This window comes from Lathamus discolor, chromosome 1, assembly GCF_037157495.1.
Source record: "Lathamus discolor isolate bLatDis1 chromosome 1, bLatDis1.hap1, whole genome shotgun sequence".
In the NCBI taxonomy this organism is placed as follows: domain Eukaryota; kingdom Metazoa; phylum Chordata; class Aves; order Psittaciformes; family Psittacidae; genus Lathamus; species Lathamus discolor.
Window position 1 is genome coordinate 48233556 of NC_088884.1, and position 23042 is coordinate 48256597.

Genomic DNA, 23042 nt, shown 5'->3' on the forward strand with positions numbered 1-23042 from the left:
ATAGTATCAAGGTGCACATTTACTCTATTTTGCATCTTGTTGCAAAAGAAGTTCTAGGTTGTACTACACAATCTTTTCCTTTTTCCTTTTAGAAGCCTAATAAAAACCCTTCAATTAACATGCCTCTCCTATAGCAAGAGAATAGAGATAGATACATGGAAGTAGAGACCTGAAAGATTTTACCATTTCCCAAGTAACTTTATAATCCATTTTTGGTTCATGGTTAAATTAATTTGCTTCATAATTAAGATTAAAAAGAATATAGAATTGGTTGATTTGGTGGTGGTGGTGTTTATGCAATACCTGTAACTCATTCTACTGTGAAGGCATAGGTATTTGTTTTCATGATACTCAGTGCATGGAATTATTTGAAATGTCATTCTTTTCTTTATTAAGATGATATTGGTGCCCACATGAATGTAGGAAGAACTTACAAAAACTTAAACAAAACTAAAGAAGCTGAAGAATCATATATGATTGCTAAATCGCTGATGCCACAGGTAATTTGTAACTTTATTTTACCTACCACCATAGGAGGAAACTCTTTCTAGCCTATATATATATTATATATATATATATATATATATATATATGCATGATATTTTTTTTTTCCTGAAGCTGTGTGTTGCTGTGTACTTCAAAGTTCCTAAGGTTTTTGAAAACCTATCTGTTAAAAGAGTAGGTTTTATACAATTATAATTGCTAAAGAATGCTAACTTGGAACTTTGTTAAAACTATTTTAGGTTAATTTTTATACTGCTGTGTTGTTGTGTTTTTTGGTTTGTTTTTTTCTGAAATTGAGGATATAAGTGCTCCAGTCCCTGACTGAAGACAGGCTGAGAAAGTTGGGTCTGTTCAGCCTGGAGAAGAGAAGGCTGCGTGGAGACATCACAGCAGCCTTCCAGTATCTGAAGGGGGCCTATAAGGATGCTGGGGAGGGACTCTTCATTAGGGACAGTAGTGGTAGGACAAAGGGTAATGCATTCAAACTTAAACAGGGGAAGTTTAGTTTGGATATGAGGAGGAAGTTCTTTACTGTAAGGGTGGTGAGGCACTGGAATGGGTTGCCCAGGGAAGTTGTGGGTGCTCTGTCCCTGGCAGTGTTCAAGGCCAGGTTGGACAGAGCCTTGGGTGACATGGTTTAGTGTGAGGTGGCTGGAACTAGAGGATCTTAAGGTCATTACCTAACTCTTCTATGATTCTATTATATTCTGGTATGATTTTCTGGGAGAAGAATTGCTATTTGTAATCAGTAAAAGCCTGTATACTAATATCCAATGATACCCTGAAACAAGTGTGGCAGAGTGAAGAGGAGATTTATACTGATTGACTTTCATATTTTTACTCATCTGTGTTTGGTACATATATTCTTTTGGACAGATTATTCCAGGTAAAAAGTATGCAGCAAGAGTTGCTCCTAACCATCTGAATGTTTATATCAATCTTGCAAACTTAATTCGAGCAAATGAATCTCGCCTTGAAGAAGCGGATCAATTATATCGACAAGCAATTAGTATGAGGCCAGATTTCAAGCAGGCCTACATCAGCAGGTATCTTTTATAATTCTAGAGATACACATTCTTGAATAAACATTTATGTATTTGCAGTGCTATGCACAGTATTTAGTTCTTACAGTTGAATTAGCTGCTGGAATTGTTAATTTCTAAAGGAAAAGATAAAGATTTGGGGCAGTAGTCAATTACTTATTACAGGCTCTGCTCTTTTAAATTCTGGCTTCAAGTGGTGTGTTTCCACATAGGCTGTGTATTCAAAGGTTGTGTAGCAAGATGCTTCCACTAGATTTCTTTATGAATCTCAAACCCGAATTTCTAATCCCTTAGTTTAGTTTTGCAGTAAACAGCTTTGGTTAGTCTGAATCATGGAGCTTTCTCTGTCCTTCTGTGTTAAATGTGATCCAGAAAATGCAACTAAACAGCACATAAATGTCAGCTAAATAGATAAGAGTAATGTGGCTGTGTGTCGTGGTTTAAACCCAACCACAAAAGCTCATTCACTCACTACCCCCCCCCCCCCCCCCTTCTCTTTCTCCCTCTTTACTAAGAAGGAGCAAAACAGCTACTGGTAAACCCAGGACACCGTGGCTGTTGACGGTTCTGTTCACTGCTTTGTTAGTTGTGATTCCCATTGGGATTTAGGGAGATGCAAAGATGCATGACTATTGCTGTTGCAGAGCCAATATAAGGAACTCATTTGGTTTTTGTCCTGCAAATGCAGTTGTTTTATACAAACATCTGAGTGCTGAAAGCTTTGGGAATGGTGTTGTGGTTTAAGGCCACCAGGTAACTCAGAACCATGCAGCAGCTTGTTCCCCCCCCCCCCAATTCCTCCACTGGCTACCGGAGGGATGGGGAGGAGAATCGAAAGAATGTAACTCCCACGGGCAGAGATAAGAGCAGTCCGGTAACTAAGGTGTAACACAAACCACTACTGCTACCACCAATAATAATGATAAGGGAAATAACAAGGAGAGAGAATGCAACCGCTCACCACCCACCAACCGATACCCAGCCCGACCCAAGCAGTGACCTAGTACCCTTCCGGGTAACTGCCCCCAGTTTATATAACCGGGCATGATGTGCTGTGGTATGGAATACCTCTTTGGCTAGTTTGGGTGAAGTGTCCTATCTCTGCTTCCTCTTGGCTTCCCATTCTCCCTGGCAGAGCCTGAGACTCAGAAAATCCTTGGTCAGAGTAAACATTACTTAGCAACAACTAAAACCATTGGTGTTATCAGTGCTGTTCTGAGGCTGAAAGTCAAAAACACAGCACTGCACCAGCTACTAAGAAGGAGAAAAATGACTGCTACCTTTGAACCTTGGACAAATGGTTTGTAAAGAATGTCCTGTATTTTTTTGTGTTTAAAACAAACAAAAAACCCAACACTGTTATCTCACATTTACTGACTATAGGAAGTCAAGCTTTTTGGAAAAATATCAGTTATTTTCGTGTTATTGTGAATAAAGGTTAAATCTGATTCTTCACAGGGGAGAATTACTTTTAAAAATGAACAAACCTCTGAAAGCTAAGGAAGCTTATCTCAGAGCTCTAGAACTAGACAGAACCAATGCAGACCTGTGGTACAACTTGGCAATTGTTTACATTGAACTGAAAGATCCGACAGAAGCCCTGAAGAATTTCAACAGAGCACTAGAACTCAACCCTACACACAAACTGGCATTATTCAACTCAGCACTGCTAATGCAGGAATCTGGTATGTTAGTTGCCCCTTATATAAAAACTGTATATTTGCATTTGTAGGATCCATACTGTTTCTTTTTTTTTTTAATAAAGCAGAAGTTTGTAGCCTCATCACAGAAGAAATTGTTTATTATAATAGCTTTGTAATATACTGGTAGTGGAGGGAATTTGTGCAGTTTTCATTTATATCTTAGTTGATCAGCATCTTTACTACAGGTGTTATTTTACAATATAGTATAATATACATATAAAGGATAGTGTTACACAAACATTCAGAACTATTCCTTAAAATCTAAAAAAATAAAATATTTAATATGTGTAATATTTAAGTTTTGCATTCATATTGATTGATTTCATTCTTCATTGACTAGAAAATATAGCTGATGTGTGTGGGCTTTAAATCTAGCCCTAGGAAATGTGAATGTTTTCATAGGTTCCTCTGTAATATTGCTAATTAGGATGAATTAAGTTGGATTTTCTTGAGTTGGGGTTTGGTTTTTTTTTTTTTTCATATGCTTAGCTTCTAGCTGTATGGGTGAGTGTAAGCCTTTTGTAACTTCAGGCTGTTCTGAATAATATTTGGCAAGTGACACTTAAGGCTTGTTTTCATTTTGTTGGGCTGGCAAACTACCCCTAAAAAAGAGATAATATGGAGTTGATTGAAGCTGATGCAAATGGATTCTTCTTCATTTCTTCTAACATTTCAAGTTAGGTAGCACAAGAAATACCTTGTTTCTTGTCTGAAGGGGCTTCAAACAAGCAGAAGCATTAGCTATCTAGTATTCAGTTATTCATGTTGGAAGGTACGGCACTGTTTCAGGAGGTGAAAGAAAGTGGTTAAAATCAGCTCCCTGCCACCCTATCCTGCAGTAACTCTGTGCCTGGAATTCCTTAAATATGTTCACTGGAGTATTCAGAAAAGTAGCACAGACTACAAGCTGGTCTGGCTAATCCTGGTATTACCAGATAAGATTATTTTACTGTATGGTTTTCTAACTGGTGCAAATGAAAATATGGGAGTTACAGATTTATGGTGGGGTTTTTTTGTGTTAGAAGATACTTTAGCCTAGCTACATCCAAGGTCACCCTATGTGATCTTTGTCTTTAAACTCCTTTAATCTATCTTTAACAAAATGAGATCTTCCATTCCAAGTTTGCCTTTGTAAGAGTTGGTTTGTCAGAACTGACTTTTTCTCTGAGTTCTATTTTCTCAACCATACGTGAAAATAACTTCTCTTAAACTTGTGGAGACACCTTTTGTATCTGTTACACCAAACCTAAATATGATTCAACAGATAATAAAATAATGAGGCTGACTTTGTCTACAAGTCAACTGTAAGTAGTTTCATTCTGTAGAGAAGGTAGATATCATTTACTTTTTCTGTTACACAGCGGTGATAAAAAGTAGCATTTTAAACCCTTTCCCTTTTACAGTTGTGTTAAAGTTTGTTACATTTTAATTTGCATAAAAATTAGCATTTTACAGGTCTGGTTTAAAAGTTCTTCAAAGTAAATCTACAATTAAATGTGTTTTCTGTCGCTTAGGTGAAGCTCGGCTTAGACCTGAAGCTAAGCAAAGACTGCTACATTACGTGGAAGAAGAACCACAGGATGCAAATGGGTACTTCAATTTGGGTATGCTGGCAATGGATGACAAAAAAGATATGGAAGCAGAGGCATGGATGAAGAAAGCCATAAGTTTACAGCCAAACTTCCGAAGTGCTTTGTTCAATTTGGCACTGCTTTATTCTCAGACAGCAAAAGAACTGATGGCTTTGCCCATCCTGGAAGACTTACTGAGATACTATCCTGATCATACCAAAGGTCTCATTTTGAAAGGAGATATCCTTATGAACCAAAAGAAGGATATCATTGGAGCAAAAATGTGTTTTGAAAAAATTTTGGAACTGGATCCCAACAATGTGCAGGGGAAACATAATCTTTGTGTGGTTTACTTTGAAGAGCGAGACTTAATAAAAGCAGAAAAATGTCTGGTTGAAACGCTAGCACTGGCACCTCATGAAGAGTATATTCAGCGTCACCTAAACATAGTGAGAAGTAAAATTGCATCACTCGGCGCTACAGAACAGTCATCATTTCCACCAGGTGGGACTGCAGCTGCAGGAGGAAAAAAAAAACCATTTCAGAATTTGAAAGAAGTAAAAAGCGAGCAGAAAGCCACCCAAACAACAATTGATAACAGTAAAGGGCACTCAAAAAATGGGAAACTAACAGAGAAAAACAGTATGGACAAAGAGATTCCCAGAAGATCTACACAAGAAATCAAAGACATTGAGAAAAAGAGAGTTGCTGCTTTGAAACGACTAGAAGAAATTGAACGTATATTAAATGGTGAATAGTCTTTATCATGTCACAACAGAATAAGGGGAGAATGCTATTTTTAATTATTGTTTAATATGTGGTCCAACTGGAAAGTGTTCTCAGTGCTTTGAAAATAGAAATAATTTTGACTGCGTATCACTTAGCAAGGCAGCAAGAGGCATTACAGTGCTTTATGTGAGAAAATGCAACTTTTAAAGATAATGTGGGAGATGGATGGGAATTGAAGCATAAAGGATTGAGAATAATCATAAATGCAGAATTCTATCAGTGAGAAAATAGCACTCATAAAAATCATTGCTAGTCAGGGATATTCAGGAATGCTACTTTCAAAGTATTGGTGTAAGAACTGAATGCAGAATTAATGGGATAAGCCAGACACTGCTGTTTTCTCCCATATAATTTTCTTTGTATTAACATTACATACATTTCAGTTTATACATCATCAATTTAAATCTTTCTAGACCTCTGCTGTACATGAAAGAAGTTTTCTTTTGCATTATTTGATTCCATAACTTGTCAAAAAGTCATCAAAATGCCACTGGTATATAGGAGGATGCAACAAAACACTAAAATTTTCTATTGCGTTCTAAATATGGAATGATACAATAACCTTTTAATTGTTCTTTATTTACAATGTTATTGGTTTATACTGTTTTACCTGGTAGAAATCTTATGGTGCTCTTAACATCTTTAGACTATGATTTTACTTTTAAAGGAAAAGCGTTTTTTCTTCAACTGTCAATCATCTGGTTGTTATTTTAAAAACAATATAAAAAAGGGTGGTTTTTTTTTTTTTTTTTCACTTTTCTCCCAGTTCACTGAATGCTGATAAATGCACTTCTGGTACAGTAACAAGTATGCTATGCAGTAGTCCTTGTTGACTTTGTATCAGTGGCTGTGGATTGACTTACTGGTGTAGTAAATTCTTCCTTGTTTATAGCAAACTGGCTTTACTATTTCTGTCATCAGAACAGTATTTCTATTCTCATGACTTTTTACAACACTAATATAAGCAATGATTGCTGAAGGCAGTGTGATAATAATTAAGCCACTGAATTTAGCAATGTTTAACACAAGGAAATGTAGATAGTACTTTTAAAATACTAAGTTCTGTTGTTTTGATACTTTGTCACAGGTGTGTGGTTTTTATTAAATATTTATTTTGACTACTAAAATATTCCCATTTAACTTTTACACTAATATATCATTTTAATTTCTTACATGAAAAGAAAATCTTTGCAATTTCAGTGTTGCTTTTATCCTTGTGCAATGCATATATTTTTGTTCAAATATACCCATTGCTTAAACCCCATTTTTTCCTTAATATGAGAAGGAAAAGAAGTGTAAGAGTTGGGTTAAGTAATAATATAATTAATCATTAAATCTAACTCTTACTCTTTTTATGTTTTGTCTTATTTCATGATGTGAAGCTATTCCTTAGCAACACTACTATTTAGACTTACTCCTTTCTGTAACTTCTTAACTTTCTGCCTGGGGCAGTAATTCAGCTGTACGATGTAATATTTATCTCTGTGGGAGGGATCTTAAATGGATGAAGGCCTTGCGAAGGCTTTTTTTTAGTATGTATCATTTGTAATCTTACTACAACTGCTTGAATGGTATTATCTGGGGGAGGGGGGAAGTGGGTTTTTAAAATCACAATTTTAAAGCTGTAGACTTGAACAGGAGTATGCTGTGCAGCTGTTCTTCGTATGAAAGTTTTTAAGTGCTGCTTGTAGTGAATTGCTTCCAGGAACCTCTTGACTACAGCTTAAAAATTGTTGTTTTATCTTGTCTGTGAATAACGTGGATACTTGTAGCTAAAATAGCTGGTATGTTGACCTTTATCGAAACTTTAACTTGCATATTAAGTCTTCCCTCCATGCCTTGTTTTACAAAAGAATCAGTCATTGTTCTGGATGACACAAAGGAACATCCATATGAAAATGGAAGGAGCTAAGTAAGTAGTAAGAAAAGGTATTTTCTCATGGAGCAGGCCAGAATTCTCTCTATCAAGAGCTCCCAGACTTCCATTCAGTCTGTAAATTGCAGAGGGGGGAGAGCAGGTACATTCTCAGTTTCTGCAGTTGAGCCTCTGTCATGCTGCTCTCATCTTGACAATTCAAGTAGCTCTTCTTTAGCGACTAGCAAGAATTATTAGATTTATTGACACTAAGAGGTGTCATCAGGTTTAACTAACTAAAATCATCAGACTAATGTAAACTGAAGGATACTGGAGGCAATTCTGCCAGTCTGTTACCAGGTGCTATGACCCCTTTGCCTCTTCTGAAGAAATTTTAGTTTAAACAAGTATTATGAGTCACATCTTTGTGATGAGTTGTATTTAGCCTTTTCAGGTGTGTCAGCCATTTTAAAATTACATTCTTATGAGAGAAATGGTTCAGTAAATTTAAGTAGGATAACTTTTGAAAAATAATCAAAATGGCATTTACTTATAGGAAAACTATCAAAGAGAAGAATTTTGGCTTTGTCTGCTTGCAGATAGAATTGAATAATCAACAGGTGTTCTACCCCTTAAAGTTCAACTTGTCTTTTCTCCTCTCCTGCTAGCCTCCTGTGCCAGAAAAGCGTAAATGTCATCCCTCTTCAGAGCTCACAATTTCACTAACATGCAAGAATGGGGAATTTCCAAGGGTGGGACAGGCTAAAATAATTTGTTGCCCTTTTCTCATATAATGCAGTTGCTGTGGTTGCTGAAGAAACCTGAAGAGATGTCTTCTATCATCTTTGCATACATACACAAATTGTTTAAACTTAAATGTACAGCTGCCGTAAGCAACGCAAGTGTTATACACATTTGTGCATAAAATTTCAGTGCAGACTCATTAATTTGTCAGATTAACTTTTTGATCTTTTGCAGGTGAGTATATGCATAAAGAGAGGTAAATACAGGTAAGCATAAGGATTAGTTATATGCATGCATATGGTTAGGACAAATGGGTAGCACAGTTGCAAAAGGACAATGTGTGCAATTGTAGATTAATCTTACAGATTTTTTTTTTTGTTTGTCTGACATGAAACATCCTAGGACTTAATTTTCTAAGTTTTTGAAGTATGCTTTATTTTCTGAGTATTTAATCTTTGTGTCACAACTAGTTAAAACCGTGATAGTTCAGATCTGATTTCCTTAGTCTTTTTAATGTGTTGTTTCTTATTAGCTTAGTTAAGGAGATAGGTATTCTCATTTTCCTACAAATGGGCATGGATCAAGTGTCAGAGATTGGAGCCACAAAGGATTCAGTGATACAGAAATTCTTTTCAGTGTGCAGTGCAGTTTGTATCTTGATTAGGCAATACTGGAAGAGATGCAGTACAGATTTCATCCGGAGCCCAGGGGTGAACGTATAGGAAGATTGCTGTGGGTGGAGAGTTTCATATAAAGAAAACCAAGAAAATATGCAACACGTGCTGCCAGAACCTTTAACTGAAGGGAATAGGAAGCTTTAGATTCCTGTTCAGTTGTGGAGGCTTACTGAACTGCACCTTCTTTTGGAACATGACGACAATTCCAGCATATTTGAAAGGAAATATAGATGCTGAAATCTTAAGTAAGTGGGTCTTGGCTTCAACCTGTGAAATAATACCTGTGTAGCTACAGGGACTTATCATCCAGCTCCCCATTCCCCACTGTCTCTGGCATGAAGCAGTGAGGCTTCGAAGCTCCTGCTCTGAAGGGGACACAGTTTTGTTCTGTGCCCATGGAATGAGAAAGATGCATGTGTTCTTTGTTTTCAGGGAAGTATGCTTACTGAGTTCCCCCTAGTGGATTTGAATTTCTGACAACAGTATGTTTTATTACATGGCGTTTGTTCACCACTGATAGCTGAAGCATGTGCCTGAAGCATAGTCAACCTCACGTTTCACATGGGACTTCAGAGCAAAGTGCTGACCTGCAATAAATGTCAATTTTCTAATAGGGAAGTAAGTGCTCTCCAAAGCAAAAGCTGCTGAAACATTTTGGCACTGTCCATGCAGCTTGTCCAGTGCATCATCTCAGCAGCTTTCCCTTCCTCACAGCTGCTGGGCATTCCAACACTAAGGGGCACAGAGCAGATCTTCAAGCCACCTGCCACTTGGATGTCAGACGAGGCCTTTGCAAGATCTGGCTGTGCTTTGTTAGCTGTAAAACTGCTTACATACCTTCTTCGGGGGTATAGAGCTTTGGGCTGAATATGCAGGCTTTTGTTCCTTCCTGAAGTTTCCTTTGGAGAGACTCAATGAAGATCAAAACAATTGTGGGAAGTCAGTAGCCTGCCCCAGGCTCTTGGAAACTTTGCATTCCACAAAAGCTTGAGGAAGAGTCCCAGTTTGGGTGAGAGTACGTGACTGGGTTTTTTCTCGCCAAGGCTCAGTAATCCACCTCTGCCTGGCAAAATGTCTGGAACTGCAGCAGAACCTGCTACTCCTGGAAAGTCCTGCTTCAGCTGCTGCCATGTAGCCAAAATTATGCTTCGACTTCCAGCCTAGGAATTCTGCTTTGCTTAGACAGCTTAAAAATGGAAAGACACCTCTCCTTCCACCTGTCCTTCACCTCACTTCCTCTCCATACAAAACTAACACTCCTCGTATAGTGTTTCAACTGATCAAGAAGATTCTGTCCCCCAAACCTCCAACATAGATTACAAAAAGGTAAGATATTCCTGCCTGGAATCAAAATAACATAGCTTACTATGTTACATATGTTACTATGCTACATTTATTTTGTTTTTTAAATAATCCTAGGTAGATATCACGTTATTTTTATAGCACTTAGTGTCTGGTAGTGCAGCTAGGATTCTTTGAAAACTTAAAAACTGCTTTCTGCAGTCTAGTATTTAGTGCCTATCGACAAACCAGTGGTCCTGCTTGCAGGATGTATCTCCTTTTTGTAAACAGCCAGCAGAAATTCTGTGCACACATCAACAAACAAAAAGCAGTGATGAAAAAAATAAAACACAAAAAAACCCCAAACCAAAGCAAAAAAATGTCTTGGAACTTTCTTCATGGTTATCCTGGGATGAGAAGAACGTAATAATGTATACAACTTTCTTGGGCTAGGAAATGTTTCCAGAAAAACACCTTTAACCTTCCCTGGCACAATGTCATATGTTCAAAGACTGCTAGAAAAAGATGGAACTTTATAGATACCATGTACTTTGGACTAAGGAGTTCTGTTTGAATAAAACATTATTATCATGTTAATACTGCAGTTAGATGCCACATTTTTACTAGCATGAGAAATACACTACCAGAAAAGAGTAAAAAAACCCTTGTTCAGCTGGTGTCTTCACTGGTGCTTACAGAATTGTAAATGTCTGCTGTTAAATGTCCCTGCAGAGGCACTCACTTTCTTCACAGTTTGTTTAGATGTTACATGATTGCTTGAGGAGGCTCAGCCTTTTTCAGATATGGAGAGAAAGAAAGAAATAAAATGCTTGGGTTTATGGGGCTTTGTGTGCCAGATTACACCTTGGCATTGAGGAAAAATGTATGCATGCTTATCAAAATTTTAGTTACTGGTAGGTCAGTGTAGCAGACAAATTGGTGTATTTGGTATAATTTTGGAAAGTGGTACAAATTACAAGAGTTATATGAGGTTTTAAACTGTATTTTTTTTTTTTTTACTCTGTAACTCTTAGGAATGTGAAATGTTGAAGGATTCCGAGTAGAACAGAAGTGAACATTAGAATAAAGCACATCGTTCAGATTTCCTGCACCTATTCAGCATATGTGTTTGCTCCTTACATGTAATTATCAGGGTATTGTCTTTTTAAACACACAGCAAGGTATTTTTAATTATATGTGTATTCATCCCTGCACAATGAGAGTAGGTGGAGGAGGAAAATACAACAATTGCAGGATGTCTTACCAAAAGTAGAAGTCATAAATCTTGATTTTTAAAATACCGTCTTGAATGTGCACTTACCTTTATTTCATTTACAGTTGTTAACCCAGTCCTACACTTTTGTTGAATGTGATTGTCTTCAGAGTGTGATGCTGTAGATGGTACATGTGAGGGAAGCTAAGTTGTAAGAAATGTTAAAGTGTTATTGAAATGCAATAAGATGAAAGGCATATAATAACTGCTGTGCTCTGAAGTTATGCAAAAATATGGTATTTTTCAGTTTAAAAACCCAAAGACAACAATTAATAAAAGAAGTTTAAAAGGAGTTTCTGAACAGCTTTTCTAGCCCCTTGAACAAGTTTTTTATATGTCTGGAATGCTGGGTTTTCTTCAGCTCTTTACTTAAACATTAGTTATGTTTCTAGTATAAGTAGCTACCAATAAAGACATAGAGGCAGTGAAAGCTATGCGAAAACCTAAAACTTGTGAAATTCAGATACTTTGCAGAAACATTAAAAAAAGTGATCTTTAGATGTCTTTATATGAGAGGGTTTGCATGAAGTAAGAGCTACAATGATGAAAATTACTTGGATGAGTCATACCATATTTCTGCCCCTCGCTTGGGTGAATGTAGTCAAGGTTTTAGTGCAAATATTTAGGTTTAAATTGACCTATGCAGGAATATTCCTTTGGATGTTTTTAAGCATACTGAAAAGAACCAATTTGCTAGAATATTCATGAAAGGCAAAAAAAAGAATAACTGTATAATGTAACAATAAGCATTATGGTAATATATAATGCCTACTACGTAGTAATATAATAATAAAATATTACATAATTAATGTATAATATAATAATATATAATAAGCATAATTAAGTTTTGGGAGTAATTTCCTTCTAATTAATATACATGAAAATATATATATGAACAAAAATATATGCATTGCACAAGGATAAAAATAACACCAAAATTATGAAGAGTAAGAAATTAAAATGATGCAGAAGGATTTTCCAATTACTTGCACTATCTTGTGATAAAAATAACAAACCTCTTTCCATTAACTTCCTTTAGTGTTTGATTATTGTGTGCAAGTCCTTTTTCCTTAAAGAAAAGCTTTTATGTTTTTTTGAATACTATGTTCAGTTTTGGCCCCTCACTGCAAGCGAGACATTGAGATGCTGGAGCGGGTCCAGAGAAGGGCAACAAAGCTGGTGAAGCGTCTGGAACACAAGTCCTGGGAGGAGATGCTGAGGGAACTCGGGTTGTTTAGTCTGGAGAATAGAAGGCTCAGGGGGGACTTTATTGGCCCCTGCAACTCCTGAAAAGAGGTTGTAGTGAGGTGGAGGTCAGTCTGTTCTCCCAAATAAGAGGCGATAGGACAAGAGGTAACAGCTTCAAGCTGCACCAGTGGAGGTTTAGATTGGATATTAGGAGCAATTTCTTCGCCGAGAGGGTGCTCAAATATTGGAACAGGGTGCCCAGGGCAGTGGTGGAATCACCGTCCCTGGAAGTGTTCAAAAACTGTGTAGATGAGGCCCTCAGTGACATGGTTTAGTGGTGGTCTTGGCAGTCCTGGGGTAACAGTTGGACTTGATGATCTTAGAGGTCTTTTCCAACCTAGCTGATTGTACGATTATGATTCTGTTTAATTATGAGTACAAAATTGGCAGATCATCCATCAGCTAGCAAACATGAAGCATATTGTGACTGCAGAAAAAAGAAAACCCACATTTTAAACAGAAAGCAGATGAAATTCAAGAAGACATTTAGGGTTCTTGGTTTAAAAATTAATAACAAAATAAGAAACACTGTTATCTCAGGCTGTCTAGTGTCTGGGTGTCCTAAGAGCCTCCCAGCTGATGACAGAAATACAGCAAACTTAAATTCATCAATTACCATCTCAACTTCAGAGCTTAAAAACCATTTCATATGGTTGTTTTTACTTGTATATTGTTCCTTCTTCAGCTCTAGATGAAATGGTATAAATGGATAGAAGGTAAGACTGAATTCCAGTAGCACAGTCTCTGTATTTCATGATTACTTTTAGGTTCTCTCTCCTTTGTTCTCTTGTGTTCTTTTCTTTCTGTAGTAGTGGGCAACTATTCCCAGTTGTATATTCCAGTATTCCGTAACCAAACATCACACAAAACACTCGTTTGACCTACGCACCTTAATATGCAAGTTCCAGACCCTTCGCTTTGGTTATTTCTTGGGCTCAGCTGCCTGAACCAGCTGCTACCACAAAGGATCAACCATTACAGCTACTTGTAGTCAGGACCCTTGGTCCATGTTGTATTTAAGGTGCTAAAGAAAAGGTTGGACTTGATGATCTTAAAGGTCTTTTCCAACCCAGTTGATAATATGATACTCTCTCACACTGCCAGTGTTCCAGGACAGAAGGTTGTAAAGAGGAAAAAGAATAAGGAAAGTAGCTGACAGTTTTAAGGTCTTTATATATGTGTTATTAGCAACCATCTTCAATATTCTGCTTTTTGCTTTTGATTTAAATAAATGTATATGTATGTATATAAATCAGATGTGTAAATCTTTGCTAAAGAACTTTTACACAATTATTTCAACATTGGCTTGGATGAGTGCTCATTTTGCTTTATTATTGAAATCTATTATTGCTGTTTGAAAAAGCAATGCAGAAAAATACTTACAGGCAGTGGTGAGTAAGTTACTGCTTCAGGTATTAACTAGTATGGAGCAGTGGCATAAATTACACAAATGATCACTAAATGCAGACTTACATAAATCTGTAGAGTTGTGTGATATGCGGAGCAAAGCACCGTGTAACTGAATTTTGCTGCTGTTATCTTGTGATTTGGTTTATTTATTGCTCGGGATCTAGCAAGGTTTTGAGAAGGTAGAAGTTTCTGTTTGCAGGGGCAGGAACTGTTCAGACTGTTGTTCATCCGCTGTCCATTATCACTTCAGAGGTGAAGGCTGTTATTTTTGTCCTTGACCTCTTAGTAAGTATCTTGGTAAAAGAAGAAGCAGACAGTAGATTCAAGAAGCTAAACTTTAACTGGAGTTCAAGATGATGATTATATCAGTTTTTATATAATCCAAAGCTGATCTATGGATAAAGGATGACATTAGCTAGCATTGTTCTGTATTTCTGTCCTGCATTTAGCTATTTACAGGTACTCTCCTTCGTAGTCCTAGTAACTTCTTTGGTATGTTTTAGGCCAGTCAGAATGTAAATCTTAAGCAACAATCCAGCCTGTGTTCTCCATGTGGCAGGATAAATTGCAGTGCTCTGAATAACACCACTGGAAGATGCGGCTTCTGACCTGAGAAGCTTATCGTCAAGGAAGTATGTGATGATCTAATCGAGGAAATAAATAAAAATAGCATTTCCATTATATATTGGGAACTCGAAATAAAGCATCTAGGGTCTTAGAAAGCTTCTTAATTATACTGAAACACAATGACCTTCATGATACTGTTTTTTAATATCCTTCCAAGGCCTGTAGTTTTCTTCTTCAGAATTTATTGCTTTTAAATGTTACTGTCAAATCCCATTCTCACAATTTTTAATTTTAATTCAGGATGATCTCACATACATCTTGAAGAGCCTGTATGTAGAATTGCACCAAATAGCAAAAATGCTGTGAAGGCCATGTTTGGGATATTGCAGGTCCATGTCTGGGGGGTGTGGGGTGGGGAATCATCCAAGAGTTTTGAACGCAAAACCGCAAAACATACAGCCAGTGTGTCAAGACATACTTACTCAACACATTACTGGGTGCTTGAGTATATGCTAGAGAATACCACTTCTGAATTGCTTTTCATTTCTCTTTTTCCAAGTATTCACTTTCAGAGACTGCAAGTGGGTTACATAAAATATGGTATAATTTTCTGTGGCCTCTCTTAGAAGGAATTTTGCCCAAGGTGGTCGGGAGCTGTAGCATATGATGTGTGAAGAGAGGCTGAAGAAGCTGATTTCATATTGCTTAAAGAAGACTACACTAAAGGGGCTTCTTAACTGCAGTCTTCAGGTCTCTTGTAGGTATTTGCAAAGAAGGTGGTGGAGCCGGATTCTCCTTGGTGGTACACAGAGAAAGGCAACAGACACAAACTGCACAAGGGGAAATTCTAATTAAATGCAGAAAATAATTCTCCTCAGCATTTCCATTTGCAGATGATCACGCTATTCAGAGACACATCATCTCCTTGGTGTATTGCCTGCTTCAGTCTTCTCAGCAGTCAAGTCCCTGTAAGAACAGGACTGTACTGGTCAACCACGTCAGCAGAACTGGAGCAAGTAATTTTGCCGTGACAGATACTGTTTGGGCTAGCTCCAGGCATACATAGTAGAATTCAAAAGGTATAGAGAAGGAAAGCAGCAATTAAATTGGTGTAAAGGCAAGACAGAGGTCATGCATTACTTATGTAAGGGTTCTTCAGGGTAGACGAGATCCTGGGAAGACTTATGCAACTTACAGTAAAAGTGAACAGGAAATGACTTTATTTGTCCTAATACCATATGAAGGACTAAAGTAATTGAAAACTGTTTTGGTAAAAAGAATGTCTTCACAGAATACGTAATTAAATTTTATAGTTCATTGCAAGATGTTGTGGTTGCTGAGGTATAAATGATCCCAAGAAGCAAATAGCTGTAAAATACCATTAAACACAAGGGAATAGATGTAACTCCTGGTCTAGGAAGATTGTTTTGGAAGAACTTCCAAACCCTTGTAGGATATACCAAGAGAAAAACATGATGTACTTGCACGATTCTTAAACCTGTTCCTAAACTCTTGCCCTAAGCATTTGGCAGCAGGCAGAGTCAGAGGCTCTACAGTAAGCTAAATGGAATTTTGGTCTGACCCATGCCATAGCAAATATTATTCTTAACTTCAAAATCATTAGAGAAAAAAGTAAAAAAAAAATTTATTGGAGTAATGCAGAATAAACAAATATCTATTGTACCCCCAGTTTTGGATATATAAACAGAGATGAAGATCTTGTCTGTAGTGGTTTTCGGCAGACAAATGTTACAGGATCTTCAACTTTGCAGATAAAGACTAGAGAACAAATGCTAAGAATATGGTAAGGCCTGGATATTTGTGCACATTCTTTCCAGCAGGTTATTAGTTAGATAGGTTGTGAACCTGCAAAAAATTACATTGATTAAAATGAGCTTTGATAAGTAGTGAAGTATTTGAGAGGATCTGGCTGTGGAAAAAAAAAAAAAAAAAAAAAAAAAACAAACCAAAAACCAACCAACCAAACAAACCCAACAAAACCCCAAAACAGTTTTACGAGAAAAAATGATTTATTGAAAATGTAATGGAAAAAACAAGTAGGCCTGTTATTCAAGTTCAGCTTTGCAAAGGACAGATTTTTAGACACAGGTGTACTAAGGCAATTAAATACAGAGAAAGGTTGAGTTAAAATGCCATTAAATTTATGTAGATTGAGATGCAATATTTTACAGTTGATTTAGCAGATAACACTTGATACCATCTTTCTGAAGTTCAGCTCTGGAGAAACTAATAGTTAAATTACAAATTACAAGATTTAATGGAGTTGGACAGTGCGTAAAAGCTATCCAAAAGGGAAAGAGCTACAAGCAGCCCTGCAATGTGTGGTAGCACAGTAGTTGCTAAAAGAACTTGGCACTGAAATTGTTTAACATTGTCAGTAATGGCCCTTGTAGAAATACAGTAAAAAATATTGGTTGTATCTGTTGACAATATAAATCTGTAAGCATTGCCAATACAGGGTAGGGCACTGTATAAAAATCACTTGTTAGGACTGGATTAGTAGAAATAGGACAAAATTCAATAATAGATAATATGAGGTGATGTACCCTGGTACTGGTGTCAAACTTCTGTTGAAAAACAAGTTTACCAAGAATGAAGGTGGAAATGCAATCAGCTGTCCTATATAACAGCAGGATTATAAATTAGTAAAGTCTTGTAGCCAGAAAATGGAGATGACTTTTGAAAAGGTAATGCCAGTAGTTATAGAGATGTTCCTCGTACAAGAGGATGCTCATCTGGAAAACTCAATTTTGATTACCTATGTTAAAGATAAATAAATTAAAACTAAAACAATCACACCAAATCTCTGCTAGGTGAATAACGAAAGCAGGGGGGTTATCTTCTGCACAAAGCTAGAGCTTTTTATCTGAGGCTAAACAAGTCCGCAGTGCGTGTGGTTATCAAGATATTTACTAGTAAGATTAAAAACTGGAAGAAAAATTACAGTTTAGGCTGAAAGCCAATGTTTGTACAAGAACAAAAAAGGGAGAAAACAATTATAAATAGCTCAGGCTGGAAGTGAGGCAAAAGGCCCAGCCTATTGGAACAATGTATTTTGGGGCTATCTTTAAGGGGGTGGGAGTGGGGGGGGTGGTGTGTGGGAGTGGAGGTGGGAGGGGGATGGGTAGTTATATTTAAGCTAAGGCTAGGAATAGTTTTGAAAGTGAATATATTAGGTCTCAAAAAACAACACAAATTTGTGATCTGGGAGGCTCATTCTAATTTTGTGCTTAAGGAAGCCTTCTGAGCTAAGAAATTAAAGGAATTTCCATCCTATCTTCATTTATTTTAGAGCACATGTTTAAATTGGAGGCACTCCTGTGAAGATAACAGTGCTTACTGCAAACTGATGTATTTTGCATGTGAAATTTTTCTGCACAGAACAATTATAGAATCATAGAATGCTTAGGGAAAGGATCTTGATTTCATCTAGTTTCAACCACCCTGCCATGGGCAGTGTCTTCTCACACTAAACCATGTCACCCAAGGCTCTGTCCAACCTGGCCTTGAACACTGCCAGGGGTGGAGCCTTCACAGCTTCCCTGGGCAACCAGCCCATTCCAGTGCCTCACCACCCTTACAGTAAAGAAATTCTTCGTTATATCTAATCTGAACTTCCCCTGTTTAAGTTTGAACCTGTTACTCCTTATTCTACCACTACCATCCCTGATGAAGAGTCCTTCGCCAGCATCCTTATAGCCCGCTTCAGATACTGGAAGGCTGCTATGAGGTCTCCACACAGCCTTCTCTTCTCCAGGCTAAACAGCCCCAACTTCCTTAGCCTATCTTCATACAGTAGGTGCTCCAGTCCCCTGATCATCCTCGTGGCCCTCCTCTGGACTTGTTCCAACAGTTCCATGTCCTTTTTATGCTGAGGACACCAGAACTGTACACAATACTCCAAGAATGTGAAGCATGCCTTAAGCTGTAGCCCCTGTGCAGTCTAAGGCAGTCTCAAATCAAGAGGCTGGCTTTAGACCCTAAACTTCTGTGTACAAAGCAAACCTCAGTGACTCAATGTCCAACTGGAGACTAGTAACGTCCCTCAGGGGTCCGTGTTGGGACCGATCTTTGTTGGTGACAGGGACAGTGGGATTGAATGCGCCCTCAGCAAGTTTGCCGATGACACCGAGCTGTGTGGTCTGGTTGATATGCTGGAGGGAAGGGATGCCATCCAGAGGGACCTTGACATGTCTGTGAGGTGAGCTGATGCCAACCTCATGAAGTTTAACCATGACAAGTGCAAGGTCCTACACGTGGGTCGGAGCAATCCCAGGCACAGCTACAGATTGGGCAGAGAAGAGATTCAGAGCAGCCCTGCAGAGAAGGACTTGGGGGTGCTGGTCAATGAGAGAATGAACATGAGCCGGCTTCAGTGTGCGCTCGCAGCCCAGAAAGCCAACCATATCCCAGGCTGCATCAAAAGGACCATGACCGGCAGGTCGAAGGAGGTGATCCTGCCCCTCTACTCTGCTCTCCTGAGACACTTGGAGTATTGTGTGCAGTGCTGGTGTCCTCAACATAAGGACATGGAGCTGTTAGAAGGATGCAGGTCCTCAGTAAAACCCTTTTTACAGGGTTACCTACATCTCATGTAGAAGCTTTCCTTGTGTGCGCAACACTCACTTCCAGAGCATGCTAAGTGCTTCTGCTCGTCAAGATCTCATAGGGCTTAGCTTCTATCACTGCAATGCACACAGTGCAGTTATGAAGGCACTGAAGTGCTCAGTTCTCAGCCTTCAGGAAATGGGCATACTTGAGCTTGTGTTCCTATGGAAAATTACTCCCTTTCCCATTCTTAAAATGCATTGGAAAGATCCATCCCTACCAATCTGTTATTACAGGTTTGCTTTGTATGCAGAAGTTTTGGGTCTAAAACTAGCTTCTTGATTTGAGACTACCCTCAGACTGCACAGAGGCTACATTTTAAGACATGCTTCTCACACTCTCCTCTTCAGAATATTCTGTTGAGAGCAATAGGATTTAGTTTAGATCTTCATTAGGACCCAAGCTGTTCGGAGCTGGGGGAATTCCCCTGACACGGGACCCATTCACATTACATCTGAGAACTTGTATTGTATTTCATGCTGCTTTATCTCAATTTTATTGAAAATGACAGTTTTGTTGCTTTTATTTAATTCTTTCCTGTATTCACAGAGAAAAACTTGTTCATGTGGAGGTTTTTGTTGGTTTGTTGGGGTTTTTTTCTGGTTGGACTGATTTTGTTTGTAAAGAAAAAAATATATTTAAGCAATCTAACAGCTGACTACAAGACTTTGCCTTTTAAGTATCAGAATTCTGATCTACAACAACTAAGTGCTTAATTATTCTGTTTTGAACTCAGACCTCAGATATGCCTCATATGAGGAAAGAATCTTGATTAGATTTATCCCAAATGTAGGATGGATCACTCATTCAAGCATTCATTACATGTGCTGGCAACTGACTGGCAGTGTTGGGATGGATTGGTGCCCTCCTCCCCCAACAAATCTAGTTTAAAGCTGCTTTGACCAGCCTGGCCAGTCTCCTACCACAACTGCTCTTCACCTTCATCAGACTAGCCCCATCAGCCTCCAGTAAACCTGGCCTCCCATATCAAGTATTGTGGTCTACATAACCAAACCCCTGTATATGGCACCACCTCTTTAACCTTTGTTAGCCTTTATTAACTTGCCAAATGTGCTTGGCCTTTTCAAGGTCTTCCTCTTTGACCTGGAGGATCAATGAAAGAAAATTATATGTATATGAAAGTTGTCTGGCTGTTTTATCACATTGTTCCTCATACATTTCAATGAGTTAAGAGAATTGGTGTGTGTGTGTGTTATTTTTTCATAGCACTGTTAAATTACCTTTTTCTCTGTTTTCTGCATTCTTTTAAGGCAAAAAGCACATTGGACCAGATCCTGCAGGAGAAGGTTCTCAAAATCTTCAGAAGGATTTCTAGTGGCCACATGGATATGCTAGTATATGACTGAAGTAGGAAATTATCTCTTAATGTGTGTTAGGAAGTTATGGACTTTTTTGCAATGTACTACTTACACCCCAATAATTGTGCCCATATTTTCATTCCAGGGTAAATGAAAGTAATATAACAAACACATGCTTAAAGTGACAGTTTCCAGTCAAATCATGCCTTGCAGATTCATAACCTGCCTTTTTCTCACAATGAGAGAGTGAGCCATGTAATCCGTCCTAAGTTTTGTAACAGTATTTCTCAACCTACCATGTTACTCAAATTAGTAATAAAATAGGCTACAAAAAATATTATCATAGGATTTGAGTACAGTAACTGTTGTGCAAGAGATGAATTTAAGTGGATTTTTTAACAGCTAATGTAGATTTTTCACTGTATTCCCTATGCAAATAGCATTTCCAAAACTGATTTCTTAAGATATAATTACAGATATTCTCACGATATCTGATATTTTCCTATGTAAACAAATTGAAAACATTCAAAATGGAAATTGTGTTTCTGCTCATACTTTGGTTGCTTTTGAGTAATTACAGCTGGAAACAATACTATGCAAATAGAACCTCTCCTTTAATGATAGGAAGTTTTACATATATTTTCAGGTAACTTGTGTAAGTATAGAACACAAAGATAAGTGAAATCAGATGAGGAAGCGATTTGTGTGGGATCTGGAGCAAAAGGACTTGAAAGGAGAGGAGGTCCTGGGGTTAAATCTCTTTCGTAACTCTCACATGCATATAAACTGTTCTGCTGTTGAATCATACTGTTCGTTTGGAATTTTTAATCTCTAATGAGTTATGCACATGAAGACACATTATTCCCAGAGAAGCTCGAACGGGTTTATAACAATCTGACTATGCAAATACTTGTAAGTTAGAGGCAGCAATGGATTAATATAACTTCAAAATAAAAATCCTAATCAAAGTTTAAATTTGGTATGATATTTAAAAATAATTGTATTTTTAGTATATATGGAAGATAAGGTGATGGAGGGAATATAATTTTGACAAACCTAGTCATAAATTCTGTAACCATAAGCTTCAGCAAATGGGATCTTTGATGACAGCAATATATAAAAAGGAGAATAGCTGTAAAACCTTTAATACTATTTTACATAGTTTTCTGTGTTTGCAGAAACACATCTCAGAAATAAATAGACTGAGAATCTGAGAAATGCTTTCCAAAGAGATCTGAAATATGACTCCTGAGAATGTGTTGATTCATAATTTATTACAGTTAGCCTGTTAATAATTAATTCTGCTAATACTATGTATTTCAGAACTATGCAAAAAAATAAGCTCTTCAAGAGTATCTTTATAATCCCTGTGTTTATTTAACCTTACTGTGGATTGAACTTTTTTTCTGCATTTGTAGAGGTCAGCACTTCTGATTGTATACCAGAATAGCTTTTATAATAGGTTTTTAGAACAAGCACTACACTTCTTTTGGATGATCAGAAGCAAACACTGAAGATGTAGCCCTTGGTTTTCTTTCTTATTGCAGTTTTATGTGAACAAAATAAAAAGTCTTAACTTTTAAGATCAAATATGTTAAAAATCAGTGTGAAATATTGCACTTCATGAAGATATCTGGTGGAATCTTTTGCAGTCAACTTCTCGTTGGTATGTTGGCTGGTGAACTAAAGGAAGCTCCAATTATCTTTTTTATGCTGAGCAAAACTGAATTCCATGTACATATTGTGTATGTAACTTGCATTGCAGATTTTGATACTTATAAAAAAAATGAAGTTGTTATGACTTTTGCCTTTAGTGAATCTTAGGAGATAGAATTTTTCTACTCACAGTGAACTTAAGGAGAAATTACAGGAACTTCACAGAAATCTCTGCTTTTTCTCTGTTGGCGTTGGTAACCATTGGTGACATTAGCTTCTGCAGCTTCTAAGCCTTCAAATATTTTGGCTACATCAATGTTTTATTTCTAATTTTACTTCCCCCTATTCCGTAATTCTTTTATTTTAAATTCAAAAAAGAGTATATATTCCTGACTACTTACAGACAAGAGCTCTACTATACCCATGGTCTTTTACTGCCTGACAGTATTACTTTAAACAATCTGACAAACAGTAATTATGTCATTTATCCTTCCCTTTTCTGGACATACAACACAGACAAGATGCTTGCTCTGGAAGTACTGGTCTTAATTTTTAATGTCAACAAGATGGTATGTTTAAAAAAAAGCTGAAAAGCAATTGTAGAAGTAAGTCTTGTCTTCATATCAGGTCCTACCTTCTAAAGGAATTTACACAAGGATTTCAGGTCATCTGACAAATATATTCCCTTAATTAAATAGACCGAGAATCTATCTTCTCGTATGACAATCACCTTGTGACACAGGAACAGAGTTATTTGTACTTTTTAAGTGTTT

The 23042-nt window shown here is 37.4% G+C and overlaps 1 protein-coding gene across 2 annotated transcripts in view; it reads left to right on the plus strand.

The window, feature by feature from the left end:
- TMTC3 (transmembrane O-mannosyltransferase targeting cadherins 3) overlaps positions 1-6950 on the plus strand; it is a 32327-nt gene extending 25377 nt beyond the window's left edge. For both annotated transcript variants that reach the window (XM_065669827.1, XM_065669838.1), the window contains 4 exons: positions 397-500; positions 1381-1550; positions 3006-3232; positions 4765-6950. In XM_065669827.1, the coding sequence (XP_065525899.1) occupies positions 397-500; positions 1381-1550; positions 3006-3232; positions 4765-5579 (1316 nt within the window). In that variant the 3' untranslated portion in view covers positions 5580-6950. The remainder of the gene's footprint in view (positions 1-396; positions 501-1380; positions 1551-3005; positions 3233-4764) is intronic.
- The last annotated feature ends 16092 nt before the right edge of the window (positions 6951-23042 follow it).